Consider the following 20,196-nt stretch of genomic DNA (forward strand, 5'->3'; position numbering starts at 1 on the left):
GAGCACTGGACTAGTAGTTCCTGAGCAAAATTGTGTTTGTGGAGAAGATGGAAAATAAATGTCTTTGCTTTACATTTGCAGAGGCATTTTAAAAAATAAATAAATCACAATTTGAGAACTATGTATTTTGCGGAGCTCTGATAGTTGAAGGCCATAACATAGCATAGCATAGCATAGCATAGCATAACATAACATAACATAACATAACATAACATAACATAACATAACATAACATAACATAACATAACATAACATAACATAACAACATACAAGACCAAGGTGCTGGTGATATAGAGAATGGAATCTCTTAGTTTCTAGTACCCATAGAAACTCCACAATGCTAAATACAATACATGAGTTCTTGTAGTGTTTATAATGCTTAACCAAAGAGCATGATATTTTTCTCCATGGTTCCTTTTTAAACATGTACTTTTTTAAAAAAAAAAACTTATTTAAATTGTAAAAATAAAAATGTTTTTATCCACTGACAAGTTAAGATGCAGTCCTAATTCTGTCAAGGCAGCATCAGGACTTAATGGGGAGGTGGGATATTCTGTCCCCAATATTCTGTCCCCAATATTCTGTCTGAAACCCTGCCATTCATATTCCCTAGGGCAGGAGGGCCCCCTGAAAACCTTGTCATTTTGCCACTCCAGTTCCCAGGTTGGCCCAGAAAATAAGCCCAGATTGAGTCCCCAGAACTTGTTTTTCACCTCCGCCAAGCTAAGCAGTTGGCTCCTTACCTCTCTCACCCTGACCTAGCCACTCTGATCCACACGACGGTCACCTCCAGACTGGATTATTGTAACTCGCTCTACGCGGGGCTGCCCTTGAGACTGACCCAGAAACTCCAGCGGGTGCAGAATGCTGCAGCGAGACTCACAGGGTCCTCGCTGCGGGATCACATTCACCCAGTGCACTGGCTCCCGGTGGAGTACAGGATCAGGTTTAAGGTGCTGATTTTAACCTTTAAAGCCCTATACGGGCTAGGACCCTTGTACCTACGGGACCGCCTCTCTTGGTATGTCCCACAGAGGAACTTATGATCTTCAAACAAAAACATCTCGGAGGTCCCAGGCCACAGAGAGGTTAGGCTGGCCTCAGCCAGAGCCAGGGCTTTTTCAGCCATGGCTCCAATCTGGTGGAACGCTCTGTCCCAAGAGACTAGGGCCCTGCAGGACCTGACATCTTTCCGCAGGGCCTGCAAGATGGAGCTGTTCCACCAGGCCTTTGGCCAAGGCACAGCCTGACCCCTCTCTTTCCTTCTGTAATCCTCATAGAACTCTAGCCCAACGGTTGCCATTAATTCGATTTGAACTGATTTCATAATGAATTGATTTTAGAATGCTGTATTATTTTACTGTTGTTAGCCGCTCTGAGCTCGGCTTTGGCTGGGGAGGGCGGGATATAAATAATTTTTATTATTTTATTATTATTATTATTATTATTATTATTATTATTATTATTATTAGCAGGTCCAGCTTAGGATCCAGTCAGGGGCATAAGAAGGGGGTGTGGTGGGGACGGTCTGCCCCGGGTGTCATCACTGAGGTGGGTGACAAAATGCCAGGCGACTGCAACACGCCTGAGCCACATGTCTCTCCTGGTGTGATGGCCTGGGAATCTGATTCAGAGGCTGAACCTGAGGAATCCCAGCCTGCACAGGATTCCCCACCTCCAGAACCAGCTGAGCCAGGGCTGGGGCATGAGCCTGAAGGGTCCTCACCTGTGCTGGATCCTCAGGTGCAGGCATCAGCTGAGTCTGCTCTGGCTCCTGAGGTGATGGAGGACCCATTGCCTGCAGGTGCTCCTCTCCCAGCCCTGTCAGGGGAAGGTGAGGTTGCCTCTGGGTCCAGTAACCCTCCAGCCTCTCCTGAGCTGCAGAGGCTCAGGGCAGAGAGGGGGAGGGAACTAAGTTCCCGCTGGAGGAGTGCTCACCTCCAGGCCAGGAGAGGCGAGTCACCTGTGGACCGGGGCCACACTATGCCTCGGGGTAGATAAAAGCCAGCCAGCCCCAGTCCCAGGTTGCGGGAGCAACGTTGTTGCTAGCCTGTTCCTGCCTGCACCCTGTTCTGCTCTTCTGCCAGAGTTCCTGACCTCACCTGACTCCTTGCCTTGGACCCTGCTTCAGCCTCCATACCACACCCTCGACCTCGGACTGGACTTGGACCACGCCGCACGGTAACTCCCCGGGTGCCCCAAACGGTCTGCCCGCCGCCTCCCCCTCAGCTGTAGGGCGGCTGAGTGGGAGGAGGCAGGCAGACACTTCGGAGGCCCCACAGAGCGTCCTGCCCCGGCTGGCCCCGTGGGCGGCTGGCCCCACCCCTGGGCACAGGGCACATGTGCCACCCCAGGCACCCAATCAGCTTGCTCCGCCGCTGGATCCAGTGAAGCTCCCATTCCTTTCCCCATATCAGAGATTTGTGATAGCTACTACAAGTGGTGGCTTGTGCCTGCCTGCATCTAGGGCAGGCGCATTAAGGGGTCGAGGGGTGCCTGGCCCCCAAGTGCTAGGAAAGGTTGCTAGAGCTGGGTGGAAGAACCGTCCCTTCTGTGCAGTAAGTCTGGGCAGCAGTGGCAGAGTCGCTCTGTTGCTATGACTTAAGTATTTCACTGATTCACATCCTCATGAAACAAGGCAGATTAAAAACTTACAAAGCTGTGCAGCAAATACTTTCCAACACATTCAGTCGGAACAATCCTCGTTTCTTTTCTCTCCCTCTCTCCCACCTGCAACACCTTCATGTTTTGAGTTCAACATCTTGGAAGATTCTTACATTTCTTGTAGTGACTGGCTGTCACTGCATCACCCACACACATTTAATCAGTTATCTCTGGGTGTTTATTTGACAAGTGCTGCCTCTTTCCGGAGGAGCCAAAGGAAAAGCTACTATGAACACCATTTAAAGGATTATTGTTGACAGAATTACTATTTCTCGCGTTTCAAAGCAAGTGATAACTGTACAGACCTTCAAATTACAGCCTCCAGCAAAACTGGTAGTGGCTGATCTGTCCCAATTAGGTTGAGTCAACTTGTCAGATATCAAATTTGCTAGTTGTATTATCAGTCTAAGAGGCAAAGATATATCAGTAAAAAAGCAATTAATGTCCAGTTAGATTGGACAGGGCTGTGCTTCTGCAAAACAGGGCCGCTACATACGAAAGAATTTGTCAAAGAGTAAAAAAGATTCCTGTCGCCACAACTAATTTCTAATGACTGTGCTGTCTGCTAAATGTGGAGGGTTCAAAACAGAGCAAGCCTGTAAACCGAAGCCCTGACTGAAAGATGAAATAATTGCAAGACCCCCTTGAGAGCTGGTGATCTAAGAACAAATTGTTGTTGTGATTTGTACAGCTTTTGTTTTCTCGTTAACTGGGGAAGCTCAATTCAGACGAGGACTGACAATGGCAATGGATGCTTCCGTGTTCTTGTTCATATTCCTTTTTTTTAAAAAAAAAAAAATTACTTATGTTTGTGTGTGTTATATACAAATGTATAGTTAAGCAAATCGTATTTAAAATGCCCATAATTATGGCTCTGTTTGTTTGGTGATTCAAATGCAACAAAAATGTTAACCAATTATTCCTTACAAGAGCTACTAATTGTATCCTTCCCTTCCATAACTACTTCTATCAGTTACATTTATTCATTATTATTATATCCCATAATTACCTGCTTTGAGGTCAATTATTCCAGCAACATCTGTTGATGGTGGGGGCATCTGTTAACCCGAATTTAGATCAGGGGTAGCCAACAAGGTGCTCTTCAAATGCCCTTCAACTCACCATCATCTCCATCTAGCACAGTCAGTGGTCATGGATGATGGGAGTTGTAGTCAAACAACATCCAAGGGGGTCACAGGTTCGCCACCCCTCACTCAGGGGTTCTACCTTCCTGGACCATCAATAACATATTTCCTTCTTTGCTGACATTATATTGGGTTCTTCCATTTGTGTCAGAACTAGCAATGAACCAATTCTTTCTGCATAGCTTGCGGCAAGCTTTAACAAGTCCAAAAGTTTATTAGTCAGTCAAGCGCTAGCCTAACAGGATTTGACCCCCAGAGCCCAACAGGCCCAGAGTCCTCTTCAGTTGTTCTCTCCTCCTCACACAACCGCAACTGTGTTGTGTCTGCTGATCCTGCCCCACCATTGTGTGCTCATGCTATGGATATTAGGGATAAATGCCCGAGGCGGGGTGCCTGCTGTGTGCCCACACAATTCAGAATCCTAGTTGCTTTTAATTTGCACAGGGAGCCTCCACCCTTATAGCAGGCACACCCAATATGTGGGTGGCTGGGAAGGGGGCTGGCAGGAGAGATGGATTCAGGGTCAGAATCACATGAGGGGAGAACAGGAGGCACCTATGTAAGGTCAGGCATCCCCAAACTCGGCCCTCCAGATGTTTTGGGACTACAACTCCCATCATCCTTAGCTAACAGGACCAGTGGTCAGGAATGATGGGAGTTGTAGTCCCAAAACAACCGGAGGGCCGAGTCTGGGGATGCCTGCTTTAGGTTCTACAAACCAATATCAGCTCATGTTGTCATGAACGTCTCAACCCCCATCGTTCTACCCGGACACTGAGGTCCAGCACTGAAGGCCTTCTGGCGGTTCGCTCACTGCAAGAAGCCAAGTTACAGGGAACCAGGCAGAGGGCCTTCTCGGTAGTGGCGCCTTCCCTGTGGAACGCCCTCCCACCAGATGTCAAAGACAACAACAACTACCAGACTTTTAGAAGACATCTGAAGGCAGCCCTGTTTAGGGAAGCTTTTAATGTTTGATGTATTACACTATTTTAATATCTTGTTGGAAGCCGCCCAGAGTGGCTGGGGAAGCCCAGCCAGATGGGTGGGGTATGTATAAATAAATAAATAAATTATTATTATTATTATTATTATTATTATTATTATTATTATTATTATTATCATCATCATCATCATCATGCAGGCCTATTCTTCTCAAAATCCCCACTCACTTCCAGAATTCCATAACTCAAAATCCCCACCCACTTCCAGAATTCCATACCCTCCAAGCGTCCCAGAATTATAAAAGTCATCCCAGCTTCTGATTTGATCCTGGAATGTCCCTATTTCCCCCTCCAGTGCCGCTGCCGAACTTGGGGAGGAAAATGAGCCAGGACTTGTCCTGAGCTGCAGTAGCAGCGGCAGTAGCCGTTCTCCTCTCTTGGGCAGATCTGAGTGGCTGCTGGAGAGCAGGTGAAGAGGAGGAGAGGCTGACGCCACCACAATCGGCCCTCGCATGATACGCCGGCTCTGAGGTGGAGGCAGAGGGCAGGGGTACCCTGGGCAGAAAGAAAGGAGGAGCTGTGCGGAACAAAATGAGTCTTGCTTTCGTTTTTGAAAAATGCTTTACAGTGGGCGCACGGGTTGCGAACGTGATCCGTGTAGGATGAACATTCGAAACCCGCGTCTGCGCACGCGTGGGTTGCGATTCGGCGTTTCTGCGCATGCGCAAAGTGTGATTTAGTGCTTCTGCGCATGCGCGACCGACGAAACCCGGAAATAACCCGTTCCGGTACTTCCAGGTTTCGCCGGTCCGCAACCCAAAAAAACGCAACCTGAAGCAGCTGTAACCCGACTGTATGCATCACCGTCTAATCTTGCCCCTTTCTAAAATTTATCTGCTGGTGAATGCTTTTCTTTTTTGTAAATCTACCAAAGAATAAAACCAAACAAAACCGGGATTAATGAGTTTTCTCAGGACGTTTTAGGGGGGGTGCCATTTCCCGTTAGTGTGCTGGTGGTGGACTCCCCCTTCTTCCGATAGGAAACGCTGTGCTGAGGGGGCAAAAAATGGGGGACTGGGGGTCAGTTGCAGCAGAGTGAGAAATGTCCCTATTTTCATCTGAGGAACGTTGGAGGGTATGGTATTCTATGCTCAATCATTCCCAGGTAACCGTTTAATCAAACATCTCCCTAGCACAGTGCCCCACACCCTCCCAAAAAAAGAGAGAGAGAAGAAAGGCTTATTTTATATTTTTCTATCATACCCATTTCTCTGAAGAGACTCAAAATGAAATCCAATAGATATTCAAATTAACAAATTGACAATATCCATTTAAGAAAATTCAGCGGCACAAAACTAACAAAGGACTGAGACAGCAAAATCTTAAAACTAACTAAAGATGTAAATAAAACAACTACCAGGTCTTTATCAGTATAGCAATGGGCCGTGGTCAGCAAGGAAATCCAGAGAATTTAGCACAAGGCCCCAGACAACGATCAGAGCATGAGTATGTATTTCAAAATGCCTATTTTTCTGAGCAAAAGGTTTCATCTGTATCCCACCGATCCTCCAAGGGGTTGTTTCATTTTATTCTCAAACCTGTGACACCGTTTAAGAGCAAGTGACTTTCCCAAGTTAGCTTCGTAGCTGAGCAAAAAAAGTTGAAGTCTAAAGTTGAAGTCTAATGCTCTAAAGCTGAAGTCTAATGCTCTTCTCTACGGCAAGCTATTGCCGTATTTTTCGCTCTATAAGATGCACCAGACCACAAGACGCACCTAGTTTTGGGAGGAGGAAAACAAGAAAAAAAATATTCTGAATCTCAGAAGCCTGAACAGTAAGAGGGATCACTGTGCAGTGAAAGCAGCAATCCCTCTTGCTGTTCTGGCTTCTGGGATAGCTGCGCAGCCTGCATTCGCTCCATAAGACGCAAACACATTTCCCCTTACTTTTTAGGAGGGAAAAAGTGAGTCTTATAGAGCAAAAAATACGGTATTTGCAACTCAATACACACTGAAAGAGTGTCATGACAGTGGCATGCTTCAGCTGCCCTCTGAGACTGTATAAATACAACGAAGCAAAAGTGAATATTATAATGTATTTGCCTCTTACTGTATCGCTTTGGTCCATCTTCCAAACAAAATGAAAGAGTTAAGGTTGCATCATCTTCAAAAAACTCCGTTGCAAAGGCATCCCACCAGAGGTTGTCACTGTCCTATGAGGGAAGAAATCATTCTTTTAACAGAAAGAAATCAGTTGTAATTTGCCTTCTTTTCCCCCTTCAAGTGCACTTTCTTTTTAAAAATATATTCTCAGCCAAGAAAAATTATGAAAAACTATTGTAAGTAATTCAGTATGGCTGGGTATTGAAAAGAATAATCTCATTTGCAAACGTATAGAAATAAACACCTTCCGTAAAACAGCGATTCTGCATTAAATCAAAACACAATTTAAGACACAAACTCAACCAATTTTTGGCATCCCTCAACTTCAAGGTTTCGCTTAATTTTTGGCTAAGCCTGGTCACATAGTGTTTTGCCCAGGATTGTAAACACGGTATGACAAGTGGTCAGCCTTGGCTGCCATTTCCACAAAAATTACCTCACACCATCAATTCTACCATATCACTTTGTCCCCACAATCTGTTCCTAAGATTGCTAAGTCATTTTTTTATTTTTTAAAAAAACTTTAAAAATAAATAGTATATTTATTCTTATATAATATTTATTTTATATTTATAAATAATCTGCCACCAAATAATGTAAAATCACACTAGAATAAGCACTGCACTAACACTATAATAACACTTTAAATGGTGTTATCAGCATCGTAAGTACTATTATTTATTTTTATTTATTAAATTTCTATAGTGTCCTTCATCCAAGGGTCACAATATAAAACCACAAAAATATATAACATAGTATCAAACAAACAAATTAACCCCCACAGTTATTATTTATCACTACTAGTAAATAATTATTATTAATAATTATTATTTATTGCTACCACTACCAACCACATATTTCTGCAATTATTGCATCCAAGACCTGACAACCCCACCGTCCCTTAAAAACAATGAAAATTACAATGATAATCTCAAGATTAGAATCCCAAATTCAGTGATTTTCCCTACTAATTGGCCCCCTTGAGAAAAGAATATTAATGACACAGACACCCTTCAGAAAAAAATTATTTCCAGACAATTATTTCCCTTTGTGAATTTCACTTCCATCTTAGAAGACAGCCACAGTGAAATTATTCCTGATCAGCTTAGGACTGTGATACTTCCTGATCTTCCCGGACATTACCGGGATTTCAACTGACGTCCGAGGGGAAAGACAGAGTTTTGTTTAAAAAAAAAAAAAAACCAAACAAAAAACTCAACAATTTCGTGGTGTCCTGGTTTTTACTTTTCGAAATATGGCAACCCTAGATCAGCTCCGAAGCATAAATTTTCTAAACCTGGACAGTGCATTGTCAATCGAACTTTTGAGATACCAAAACTCTCTCTCAACAGTGGCGTAGCGTGGGTTGTCAGCACCCGGGGCAAGGCAAGTAATTTGCGCCCCCTAACCCGTGGATTTGTGCCCCCTAGCCCATGGATTTGCGCCCCCTAACCCTAACCCCCAGATGTTGCGCCCGGTGCGGCCGCCCCCCCCTGCACCCCCCACGCTACGCCACTGTCTCTCAACACAAAGTATATGGGTGATATCCAGCGCTTCCCCCTCCCCAAAAAATGTTTAGGGGTACTCTTATTTTCCTGCTCATATTGAAATACTGCCCCTCAATGAGGCCAAACTTCGATTCACAAAATGTTTAGGGGTATGAGTCACCCCACGTCCCACCCCCAGAAAAAAAGCACTGGTGATATACAACATTGCCTGACAGGACTAACCGCCCACCCCACCAAATCTGCTTCAGACAATGTTGTTGTTGTTAATATTTATTTACACCCCTTTTTCCGTGATAGGACTCAAGGTGGCTTACACATAAAAGTGAAAACATAAAAGTAATTTTATAATACAATTTTTATTGGGTTTTTCATCTTTAACAAGATTACATCTTATAGTATAATCACAAAATAAATTCACACCTCCCATGACTTCCCCCAACTTCCCTTTCTGGTTTGTAACATATTAACTTGTCCTGCTTGTTATCTGTCCCTAAGTATAATAATCTTTACATTAACCATTGTTATATTTTTATCCTTTCAACCTCATCTTTATATTTTCTACAATTGTTTTGCTGGTTGTAAATGTTTTTAGTCAAACCCTGCTAGTGAGTCCATTTCCTTACATTGTTTCTGTAAATACAACATAAAAGGTTCCCAGTCTTCTTCAAAGTCTCTATTTTCCTTATCTTTAAGTCTTTTAGTTAGATTTGACATTTCAGCATATTCCATCAGTTTTTCTTGCCATTGCTCCTTTGTTAGTATTTCATCAGTTTTCCATCTTTGGGCTAGTAGATTCGTAGCCGCTGTTGTGGCATACATAAATAGTTTTTTCTTATCTTTTGTGTGTCAAGGTCCACAAGCCACCCCCTAAATAAATCACAATTCACACAGAATTTTTGTTTAAGGTTTTTGGCATAATTTTGGCCACAACTTTATTAAAATACATAAATGTGAGTGGTTGGTTAGGCATTGGTTATGACTATCTGTCCCCGTCCAGGGACAGAACTGACTTCCAGATTCCAGCAAAAGCCAGTAAGAAAAAACAATATTGGGGAGAGAATGGGGCTGGGCACCATACCGTCACCTCTCCCCGCATGCTCCCAGGGGCTTGCACGGCCCTAGCCCCTTGCCGGGGATACAGACAAATATATGGCAAACCCCTGGATTCCTTTAATGGAATTCCCTTGCAGCAGCAGCATTGGAGGGGCAGGCACAGCCAACCCTTACCCCTCCACCAACCAAGTTTTAACCAATGTCTAACCGCAACCTTACAAGTTGTGACGATTTGCTACACAGTAGGCAAAAACCAAACGGCACCAACCAATCTGCCAAATGGACAAAATTCCTACCAGGCCCCTGCTCCAAAAGCAGACGACCCCATGACAGGCATAGCAAGGTCAAACGCAACAGCCCTAAATTAGGGAGGGTGGGCGGGCGATCCAATGCAGAAAAAGAGACCGAAAAAGCTGCGTGCCAAGAATATATGACCTTCGGGCCAATCCTCTAAATGGTAACATCAAAATCTCCCCAACAACCCAAATTGGTCCACTCACAGTCATGGTCATCCAAATGGTCCCGCCCAGTAACCAAGAGGGGGTGACCCCACCGCAACACATGCTCTCCATGCAGGAGAACACGCTTTGGCAAATCTTGATCTGAAATGCCTAGCAAAAAAGCTTCTGGTCTCTTAACAAAGGTTATCTTAAACATCCTTTTCAATTCATTATAAATCATTTCGCATAAAAATAATTTTAAAACATTTAACCCAGGGGTTATCAACCTGGTCCCTACTGCCCACTAGTGAGTGTTTCAAGATTCTAGGTGGGCGGTAGGGGGTTCTACGGCACAAGCTGAATTCTCCTTCCATCGAGCACTGGTGGGCAGTAAGGAAATTTTACCATCAAGAAAGATGCATTAGTGGGCAGTAGGTATAAAAAGGTTGACTACCCCTGATTTAAACAATGATAGAAGTAAAACTGTACACGTATATTTAAACTATTAAAATTGTAACGACTGAGGAGGGCTTACATAAAAAGGTCTTTACCATAAAGTTGAACATCCAACTAGAGTATTGACAGCCATTAAGACTATCACCTTGCCAACAAAGGTCCGTGTAGTTAAAGCTCTGGTTTTCCCAGTAGTGATGTATGGAAAAGACTCTGATGTTGGGAAAGATGGAGGGCACAAGGAGAAGGGGACGACAGAGGACGAGATGGTTGGATAGTGTTCTCGAAGCTACCAGCATGAGTTTGACCAAACTGCGGGAGACAGTGGAAGACAGGAGTGCCTGGCGTGCTCTGGTCCATGGGGTCACGAAGAGTCGGACACGACTAAACAACAACAACACAATTCCCGCTGGTGGCAGACCTCTTTGGGCATCTAAGAGACTAGATGGCATCAATGAATGTACCTCTGCACCTCATTCTGAATGTGTGATGCTGTGGGTACAGGTGTGAAGGCCTGGGGGTAGGGGGAGAAAAAATTGGACGAGAAAGCTTTCCTCCCTCATTTCTCCCCACCCAAAGTCTTAATTTCCTCCCAAAACAGTTGAGAAAAGTGCATAGTGAAATATTTTCTTTGAGAAAGATGAATAAGATGAGAATAAGACAAGGTGTCCCAAAATGATTCACATAAATTGGGAAGACTTTCCGGGACACTGGTGTGCAGAATCAGATCGTTCCAATTCCTGTACGCCAAGGACAAGCAAGTCCCGAAAATAACAATCCTCAAATGCAAGAGTAAGATCCATTTTTAGGGGGCACTACCATCGTCACAAGAGAAGGCAGTAGGAATCGCTGCCTTTTTACTTGTGGCCATTGTAGGTGGATATGTTTCTGTCTTCTTGAACTTCTTGAACCAAGAGACTGGGAATGGAAGGAAGTACATAGTAACACGAAGGAGCTGAAAAATATGCCTAAAGTATATTTTAAACTTTTGAACATTGCAGAGCACAGAACCTAACCAGGAATGCAGTCTGGGATTCTGCCAAACATATTGTAACATGGTGACAAGTTCTTTGCACAACACAGCCTCTGATTCCTCCTGCTTCTCATCTGCTTTAGGTTCTTCCATCTTCTGAAGCATATAAAAGAAACTGGCCTATGTTTGGAAATGCTCAAATCAAAAAATGAACTGATATGCGAAAAGGTAGAGAAGCTTTTTTCAATCCAGGTAAACCTTCAATTTTTAGAAGTCCATGGTAACAAATATGAAGAAACAGAAACTGATAGTGATGCTCTGAGGCTGATCAAGTTCCATGTAGTCTTTCCCAGCACTTTTGAATGAAAATAGGTGCTTTGTGGTTGCTTAACGCTGAAGAAGAGATAATGATTTTCAAAATGCAGATTTTTATTTTTATATTATTATTATTATTATTATTATTATTATTATTATTATTATTATTATTATTATTATTATATTGATAGGTTCTTTTTTATTATTGTTTTTTGCCCGATCCTCATAAGTTGGCAAAACCAAAGACACACTAGTTCCTTGCAGTTCAGTTACTCGTTGCTCCATTTTTAACAAAGCATTCAAAAGGTCATTTGAATTTGTAAATATTGACTGAATAAAATGTACCATTGATATACCAAACATTATAATTTTGTGGGCAAACCAACTTATACATTTTGTCTTCCTAAAGTAACAATGTGGCTATCGGTCATATTTTTGTGTTTTTATATTGTTAAACCATCCTGTGATCCTAGGACAAAGGGCGGTATAGAAATTTGACAAATAAATAAAATAAATAAATGATAAAATAAAGTGAAGGGTGCTAAAAATAAGCAAGTATTGCATATCTTTCCATTAGCAACAAATTTCCGTTTGCAATATAAACTTGATCCTCGCCCCGCAACCCATGGCTTCAAAACTTCCAGAGAGTTTACACTTCTAGGTGTGGGTCTTTCAGCTAGTCAGAGTCCTGCAAACAACTGGAAGATTCTCAGAGTCTTGTTGTGAAGAAGAAGAAGAAGAAGAAGAAGAAGAAGAAGAAGAAGAAGAAGAAGAAGAAGAAGAAGAAGTTGTTGTTAGCTGGACTGTAAAAATAACTGGTAAAGAAACGAAAAATATGGACAAATTAAAGAAATGGAAAATGTGGAGATGTAGTTTCAGAAGAATTATTTTAAGGACCCGTGCAGGGGAAGGGGGGAAGTTGCCAGATTCAGAGAATCTCGTATATGGATATGGTAAAAGCTTTTTCTTTTTCTTATTTTGGATTTGTTTTTGTCAAAACCAATAAAAATGTTTATTAAAAAATAAAATAAAAAACGAGAACTGTTGGGCAGAGGTTATCAAACTGTGATTGTGGAAGAGTCGAAAGTATATGTATTTGGTACTGCTCTTGATTTGATTTGTTTCCACACCTACACACCCTCACAATTAAGATCAAGTTCATTAGGACAAAGATCAAATTTATCAAAAAGGCTAAAAAGGCCCTGGCTTACAGCTCAGGATTTCTGTAATATGGCACAGGTTTGAATGATGCAAAGGGAAAATCAAAAAATTCCTTCCAGTAGCACCTTAAAGACCAACTAAGTTAGTTCTTGGTATGAGCTTTCGTGTGCATGCACACTTCTTCAGATACTTAAAGAAGTGTGCATGCACACGAAGTATCTAAAGAAGTGTGCATGCACACGAAGTATCTAAAGAAGTGTGCATGCACACGAAAGCTCATACCAAGAACTAACTTAGTTGGTCTTTAAGGTGCTACTGGAAGGAATTTTTTTATTTTGACTATGGCAGACCAACACAGCTACCTATCTGTAAAGGGAAAATCAGTAAGTGGTCTGCTGAACCCCACAGCAGCCTTCAAGTGGTGGTGCAGCAGCAGAGTTTGAGAACTTCTGCCCCAGGGGAAACCAAACTCACATGGCTTCTGGTCAAGTCATGTAATTCTTGCTTTCATTTATGTATAAATATAAAAATTCTAGTGGCTGGAAAGTGTAGTAATTCAATTATGGAGTTCTACATGGAAAAAAGTATAAACATCCATTTTCTATTGCAATTTGAAAGCCATCCCAGATTTTTAATCAGATGTTTTCGGCATGCTTTAAATCAAGAAGAAAAAGAAGAAGAAGAAGAGAAACTGAAGGCAGTTGACTGCAAAAAGTTCGGTAGGGAAGGCCTATTCCCAATTAGAATCATATGTTCTGAATTTTGCCAGGATGCCAAATGGCATTCGGAGCCAAATGGTGTGGGAAACCAAACCAGGGTGGGTGGGGAAGTATAATTATAAGGAGGAAAGACGGTTTTTAAAATTCCACTTTTCCAACAAAGAGTCAAGGCTTCCCCCCCAGGCACCCTCAACTCAGGCAGTGACAGGTTACCTGGGATTTTGGCAAAGTAATTATTTTCCATTTCAGCAATAATGAGATATTACCATGGCAACACTCCTTTCACATAGCACACTCCTGCTCTCAAACGTTGAAATAATGGACCAAAAAATTAATACTTTGAAAAGTACTTTAAAAATGCATTTAAAGCAGAGGACAAAAGGAAGGAAAGAGCAGAAGAAACTAGACAGAAGGGTCAGGAGGGGAGAAATGACCAGTGATCTTTGACATCTACTACACGCCGGTTTTTCTTCCATAAAAATGCACTCCATTTAGTCCATGTTAATTTTTTCCTTCTATTTTCTGTCATGAATTTTCTTCAAATAAAAATTATGTAGAGGATTTTTAGAGAAATGCTGGATTTCATTGTTACCATATTTCGCAACGTCTGAATGCTGGATGATGCAGAATTGCTCTGCACTGCTGATATAAAGTTTGACTGTTAAAACTGTTAAATTACCCCCATATATATTGCAATTTCAGCTTAATGTATAATATGAAGAAGTTGCCTCTTTCAGATCTCTTTACTGCAACCATGCTCTCATTGCGAGTCATGGGTAACAACTGTGGACTTTAAATGTACAGTCATACCTCATGTTATGTCCGCTTCATGTTATGTTCTTTCAGGTTACGTCCCGCGGCGACCCGGAAGTACCGGAAAGGGTTACTTCCGGGTTTCGCCACCCGCGCATGCGCAGAAGCAGAAAATGACATTGCACACATGCGCAGAAGCGGTGAGTCACAACCCGTGCATGCGTAGATGCACCGCTGCGGGTTGCGCTCTTTTCATGTTGCGAACGGGCCTCTGGAATGGATCCCGTTCGCAACCAGAGGTACCACTGTACCTGAAAAGGCACAGTCAGTCATCACTTTGGGGCCTGGTTACAAGACAGGCAGATATGTTTCCAGTGTGTATCTACATGCAGAAGGTTGTTTCCACTCGCTGGATGAGGCCAAGGCAAAAGGTCTTTAAGACCATGAAGGTCACGTTTGGTGATTTCCCGAGTAGGCTACTACTGATGCACTATGTGAGGGGCAACCCTTGTTGATGGTACAGTCGTACCTTGGAAGCTGAATGCCTTGGCTCCCAAACAAATCGGCTCCCAAACGATCGGAACCCGGAAGTGAGTGTTCCAGTTTTGTAATGATTTTCGGAAGCCAAACGTCTGGCACAGCTTCCGGTTGGTCCTGCAGCCAATCGGAAGCCGCGCTTTGGTTTTCGAATGGTTCCGGGAGTCGAACGGACTCCCGGAACGCATTCTGTTCGAGAAACAAGGTACCACTGTATGTATCTGTATGATTTGCCCTACAAATAAATAATAATAATCCTGGGGAGAGAATGGCAATTTTCAGCACAAAAATGACATGAAGAAACAATCTCAAGTGCCTCCTGCCCTAGCACTGTGGATCAAAGTGCTCTCCTATTATGTTTTAAAAGCGGGAAATATGATCATGGGCATCCTTCTTGGGTTGGGGGGACATCTGTGACAGATGCTTTAGCTGAGATTCTTGCATTGCAAGGATTGGACTAGATGATCTTTGGAGGCCCCTTCTAACTCTACAATTCCATGATTCTATGCTTCTGTTCCACTTAACTTGGCTCTTGCATTGTTGAAAACGGCCAGACTATTTCAAGAATTATCATTATGTTTTCTTTAGAATAAAAACAAATTATGGATTTTAATAAGCACTGGGTTTGGGGGAGGTATACATATATAAACTTTATTTCAGAGCCCAATGTGTAAGAGAAGCTAGTTTTGTGTTGAAATATGCATGCCAAAGGTCTCAGTAACGTTACTTTTAAAAAGGCTAAATGACTGACTTGTGTCAAGAGCTATGGTTCATAGAGGTATAGTATACATATATTTTTAAAAAGCAACTACAACAAATGCTCTTAATGTTTTTTGCTTTAGTTTGGTTTTGCAAAGCGGGTTCTCCTTCATGGAGAGCACGTGTTGCGGTGGGAGCAACCATGACATCCCCTGTTGCTGGGTGGGTTAGTTTGGATGGCCACGAATTTGATTGGGCACCCCCAATGTTGCTGGGGAAAATTGATGGCTGCAATTTTATTTGATCGATGGGGGGGGGCTATTTAGGTCCCTGTGCTTCCTCTTTTCGCTGCGCACATCGGATTACCCACCCGTTGTTGTTGTTGTTTAGTCGTTTAGTCGTGTCCGACTCTTCGTGACCCCATGGACCAGAGCACGCTAGCCACTCCTGTCTTCCACTGCCTCCCGCAGTTTGGTCAAACTCATGCTGGTAGCTTTGAGAACACTATCCAACCATCTCGTCCTCTGTCGTCCCCTTCTCCTTGTCGTCCCCTTCTCCTTGTGCCCTCCATCTTTCCATCAGGGTCTTTTCCAGGGAGTCTTCTCTTCTCATGAGGTGGCCAAAGTATTGGCGTCTCAGCTTCACAATCTGTCCTTCCAGTGAGTACTCAGGGCTGATTTCCTTCAGAATGGAGAAGTTTGATCTTCTTGCAGTCCATGGGACTCTCAAGAGTCTCCTCCAGCACCAGGATTCAAAAGCATCAATTCTCCCGGGATCAGCCTTCTTTATGGTCCAGCTCTCACTTCCATACATCACTACTGGGAAAACCATAGCTTTAGCTATACGGACCTTTGATGCAAGGTAATGTCTCTGCTTTTTAAGATGCTGTCTAGGTTTGTCATTGCTTTTCTTCCAAGAAGCAGGCGTCTTTTAATTTTGTGGCTGCTGTCACCATCTGCAGTGATCATGGAGCCCAAGAAAGTAAAATCTCTCACTGCCTCCATTTCTTCACCTTCTATTTGCCAAGAGGTGATGGGACCAGTGGCCATGATCTTAGGGTTTGTTTGCACTGACCTTGCTATGCCTGTCATGGGGTCGTCTACTTTGGGGCAGGGGCCTGGTAGGAATTTTACCATTTGGCTGATTGGCTGGGGCCATTTGGGTTTGCCTACTGCGTAGCAAATCGTCACAACCTGTAAGGTTGCGGTTAGGCATTGTTTAATTTTTTGGTTGGTGGAGGGGTAAGGGTTGGCTGTGCCTGCCCCTCCAATGCTGCTGCTGCAAGGGAATTCCATTAAAGGAATCCAGGGGCTCGCCATGCTTTTGTCCGTATCCCTGACAAAGGGCTAGGGCCAGGGAGCATTTGGGGAGAGGTGACACCCAGCTCTATTTTCTCCCCAAAATTGTTTACCCTTACTGACTTCCACACAGGTGTGGTTGTCAGTTCTGTTCCTACCTCCAAGTGGGAACAGATAGTCTCTAACCAATGCTTAAGCAACCACTCACATACTGTAATTCAATAAAGTTGTGGCCAAAATTATGCCAAAAACCAAAACAAAAATGATGTGCGAACTGTGTTTTTATTCAGGGGTGTCTTGGGTGTCCTTGACACGCAATTCAGTCTTGAGTACATCCAACTGCAAGCCTTTGAAACTTATCCCTTATCACACGTGAACTGAAATCTTTGGGGCCTATCCCAAAATCTGAAGCAGCAGCCTGGGTTATATTCCTGCTGATCATTGTTTCACATATCTCTTGATATGGCTTGGCTTGAGTGCCAGTGCTTGCTTCATATCGTTTTGGAGAATGGCTATATGCCATCTCGGGAACAATGTCTGTTTAAACAGGCAGCGAGATCTGAAGGCTTGGCGTGAGGAGCAATGTGTTTTCTATTTAACGATACTCATCCAGTTTCTTGCCAGAAAATCTACTTGATACTCAGAGCACAACACCAGTTTTGTAAGTGCCTTATTAATTAACTTACATTTTTGTTTAGGTTCCAACTTGGAATCCATCTGAGCTTTCTGCAAGAAAGATGGTTCCAGGTTTCATTTAAAAAAAGAAAAACAAAATCCTGAATCGGCACTATATGAAATCTCTCAAAGCACTCTGAGATATCGCCTGTAATTCTCTGTGCATGTAATTCTGTGTGAATGCTCACTAGTAAACTAAAACGACAGCTTGGGATCACCTGGTGAAATGGATTGACAATATTACCGGTAGAAAAAAACGAAGTACAGTGGTGCCTCGCAAGACGAAATTAATTTGTTCCGCAAGTTTTTTCTTCTTGCGAGTTTTTCGTCTTGCGAAGCACGGTTTCCCATAGGAATGCATTGAAAATCAATTAATGCGTTCCTATGGAAACCGCCTTCAGACCAGGTCCGGGGACAGTCTGTCCCCCGACCTCTTCTGAAGGCTGGGGGGGGGGGAAACAAGGGCTTTTCTTCCCACCCCCAGCATTTTAAAAAACCCTGGAACAGCGGAGGACTTCTCCGCTGTCCGGGGCAATCTTAAAATGCTGGCGGGCGGCATTTTAAAATCGCCCGGGACAGCGGAGGACTTCTCCGCTGTCCGGGGCGATGTAAAAGCCCCTGGGAAGGCAGGCAGGGGGGACAAAGACTTTTGCCCCCCGCCCGCCTTCAGAAGAGGTCCGGGGACAGCGAGAAGCGCTTCCCACTGTCCCCAGACCTGGGGCTGCGGGGAGAAGATCGCTTCTCCCCGCCGCCCCTTGCTTCAAAAGAGGTCCGGGGACAGCGGGAAGCGCTTCCCGCTGTCCCCAGACCTGGGGCTGCGGGGAGAAGATCGCTTCTTCCCGCTCGCTGTCCCCGGACCTCTTTTGAAGCAAGGGGCTGCGGGGAGATCGCTTCTCTCCGCTGCCCCTTGCTTCAAAAGAGGTCCGGGGACAGCAGGAAGCGCTTCCCGCTGTCCCCGGACCTGGGGCTGCGGGGAGAAGATCGCTTCTCCCCGCCGCCCCTTGCTTCAAAAGAGGTCCGGGGACAGCGGGGAAGACCCGCTGTCCCCGGAGCTTGCAGGGCAAGCTTCGTTTTGCGAAGCAAGCCCATAGGGAAATTCGTCTTGCGAGGCAACTCGAAAACGAAAAAACCTTTCGTTTTGCGAGTTTTTCGTCTCGCGAGGCGTTCGTCTTGCGGGGTACCACTGTACTTCTTCAACAATGAATACTTAAATTAATTCTCGCAAGATGCAATAGTGCCTAATCTATATGATTTTTAAAGAAAGGAATTGATTGCTTTTGAGGGATTAGGTTTATGAATGGCTATTCACTGTGGTAACAAAACTGAACTTCCTTGTTGAGAATAACTGTACGTATGAATACCTGGTATGAAAACAGAGAATGGCTGTCTCTTTATGCCCTATTTGTGTGCTTGCCCCCAAAAGGCAATTCCAAGGGGGATTTATGTTTCCGGAAATGTCAGTATGATTACACTGACATTTAGACAAATCAACCCATTAAAGACTTAACCTCCAGTATTGTGTGAACTTTTTTATTTTTAAAAAGAATACCACTGAGAGAAATAATCAAGTGCTTGAAACAAGCTACCCTTTCAGGGAGTAAATAATCTTATTACATGCAACCTGGCTTGTTGCATCACCATATTCTGGCAAAGGAAACTACTGCAGGAGTACTCTATAATGCAATGGAAAAAATGGAACATATTTCCAGAACAGACACTCTGCACATTCAGAGACAGTAATACTTTAATGAGACTGATAAAATGGCATGGTGAACATGCCATCAGGAAGTATCAAAAATGCACAAAATAGCCTTTTCTTGGTTTATTCCCACTTAGGTTTGCTAAGTCTCTTTCAAACAGGAAATCTTCCAAATGGCAAAATCTAAAATGCAACCTCAGGGAGGATGCAGCGCAGGGGTCATCAAACTTTTCCAGCAGGGAGCCAGTCCACTGTCCCTCAGACCTTGGGGGGGGGGGCAGACTATATTTTGAAGAAAACAATAAATGAATTCCTATGCCCCACAAATAACCCAGAGATGCATTTTAAATAAAGGACACATTCTACTCACGCAAAAACATGCTGATTCCCGGACCATCCACAGCCAGATTTAAAAGGCAATTGGGCTGTGTAGTTTGCCTACACATGATGTAGCCCTGTTGTTTTGCTAGATCCACTAAGGTGAAACTGTCTATTGTAAGAACAAAAAGGGTTATTACTCTACCTACCTACCCCAAATGCATAGCTGTCAATGTTATGTAGTGTAGTTTCACCCTGGGCCAACAGGGGGATACTGTATATAGTTTTCACTCAGGTCTGTAGATAGTTTTCACTCAGGTCCGCGGCAGTTATTTTAGGCGGGAACTCTGGGCTGTGGTGGTTACAATGTTGACAGCCGGCTGCCTATAAATACAGGCCGGCTGAGCTGTTCTCAGTCAGTTTTTATTCCAGCTTACCACAATAAAGAGCTACTTGAAGAAATCGCTGTGCCGGCTGCTATGTCAACCCACGACTTAATACTGGCGACGAGGATGGGATGGATGGACATCAGAGCACAGCCAGATGCGGCCAGCCTCTGAACTAAGCCGAATCACTGAGCTGAATCACAGAGCGAAATCACTGAGCGAAATCACTGGGCAGAACCAATTCAGAGCTGACTGTTCTGGCTAGAGCACTGTGTTCCATCCATCGCCCTTCACGCCG

At 43.8% G+C, this 20,196-nt stretch overlaps 1 protein-coding gene across 3 annotated transcripts in view; it reads right to left on the minus strand.

Moving 5' to 3' along the window:
* LOC310699082 (LIM domain-binding protein 2-like) overlaps window positions 1–20,196 on the minus strand; it is a 116,132-nt gene that overhangs the window by 14,225 nt on the left and 81,711 nt on the right. For all 3 annotated transcript variants that reach the window (XM_083520695.1, XM_083520697.1, XM_083520696.1), the window contains exon 2: window positions 6,859–6,961. In XM_083520695.1, the coding sequence (XP_083376821.1) occupies window positions 6,859–6,961 (103 nt within the window). The remainder of the gene's footprint in view (window positions 1–6,858; window positions 6,962–20,196) is intronic.

The sequence above is a fragment of the Podarcis liolepis genome (genome assembly GCF_965112155.1).
Source record: "Podarcis liolepis genome assembly, contig: HAP1_SCAFFOLD_48, whole genome shotgun sequence".
NCBI lineage: Eukaryota > Metazoa > Chordata > Lepidosauria > Squamata > Lacertidae > Podarcis > Podarcis liolepis.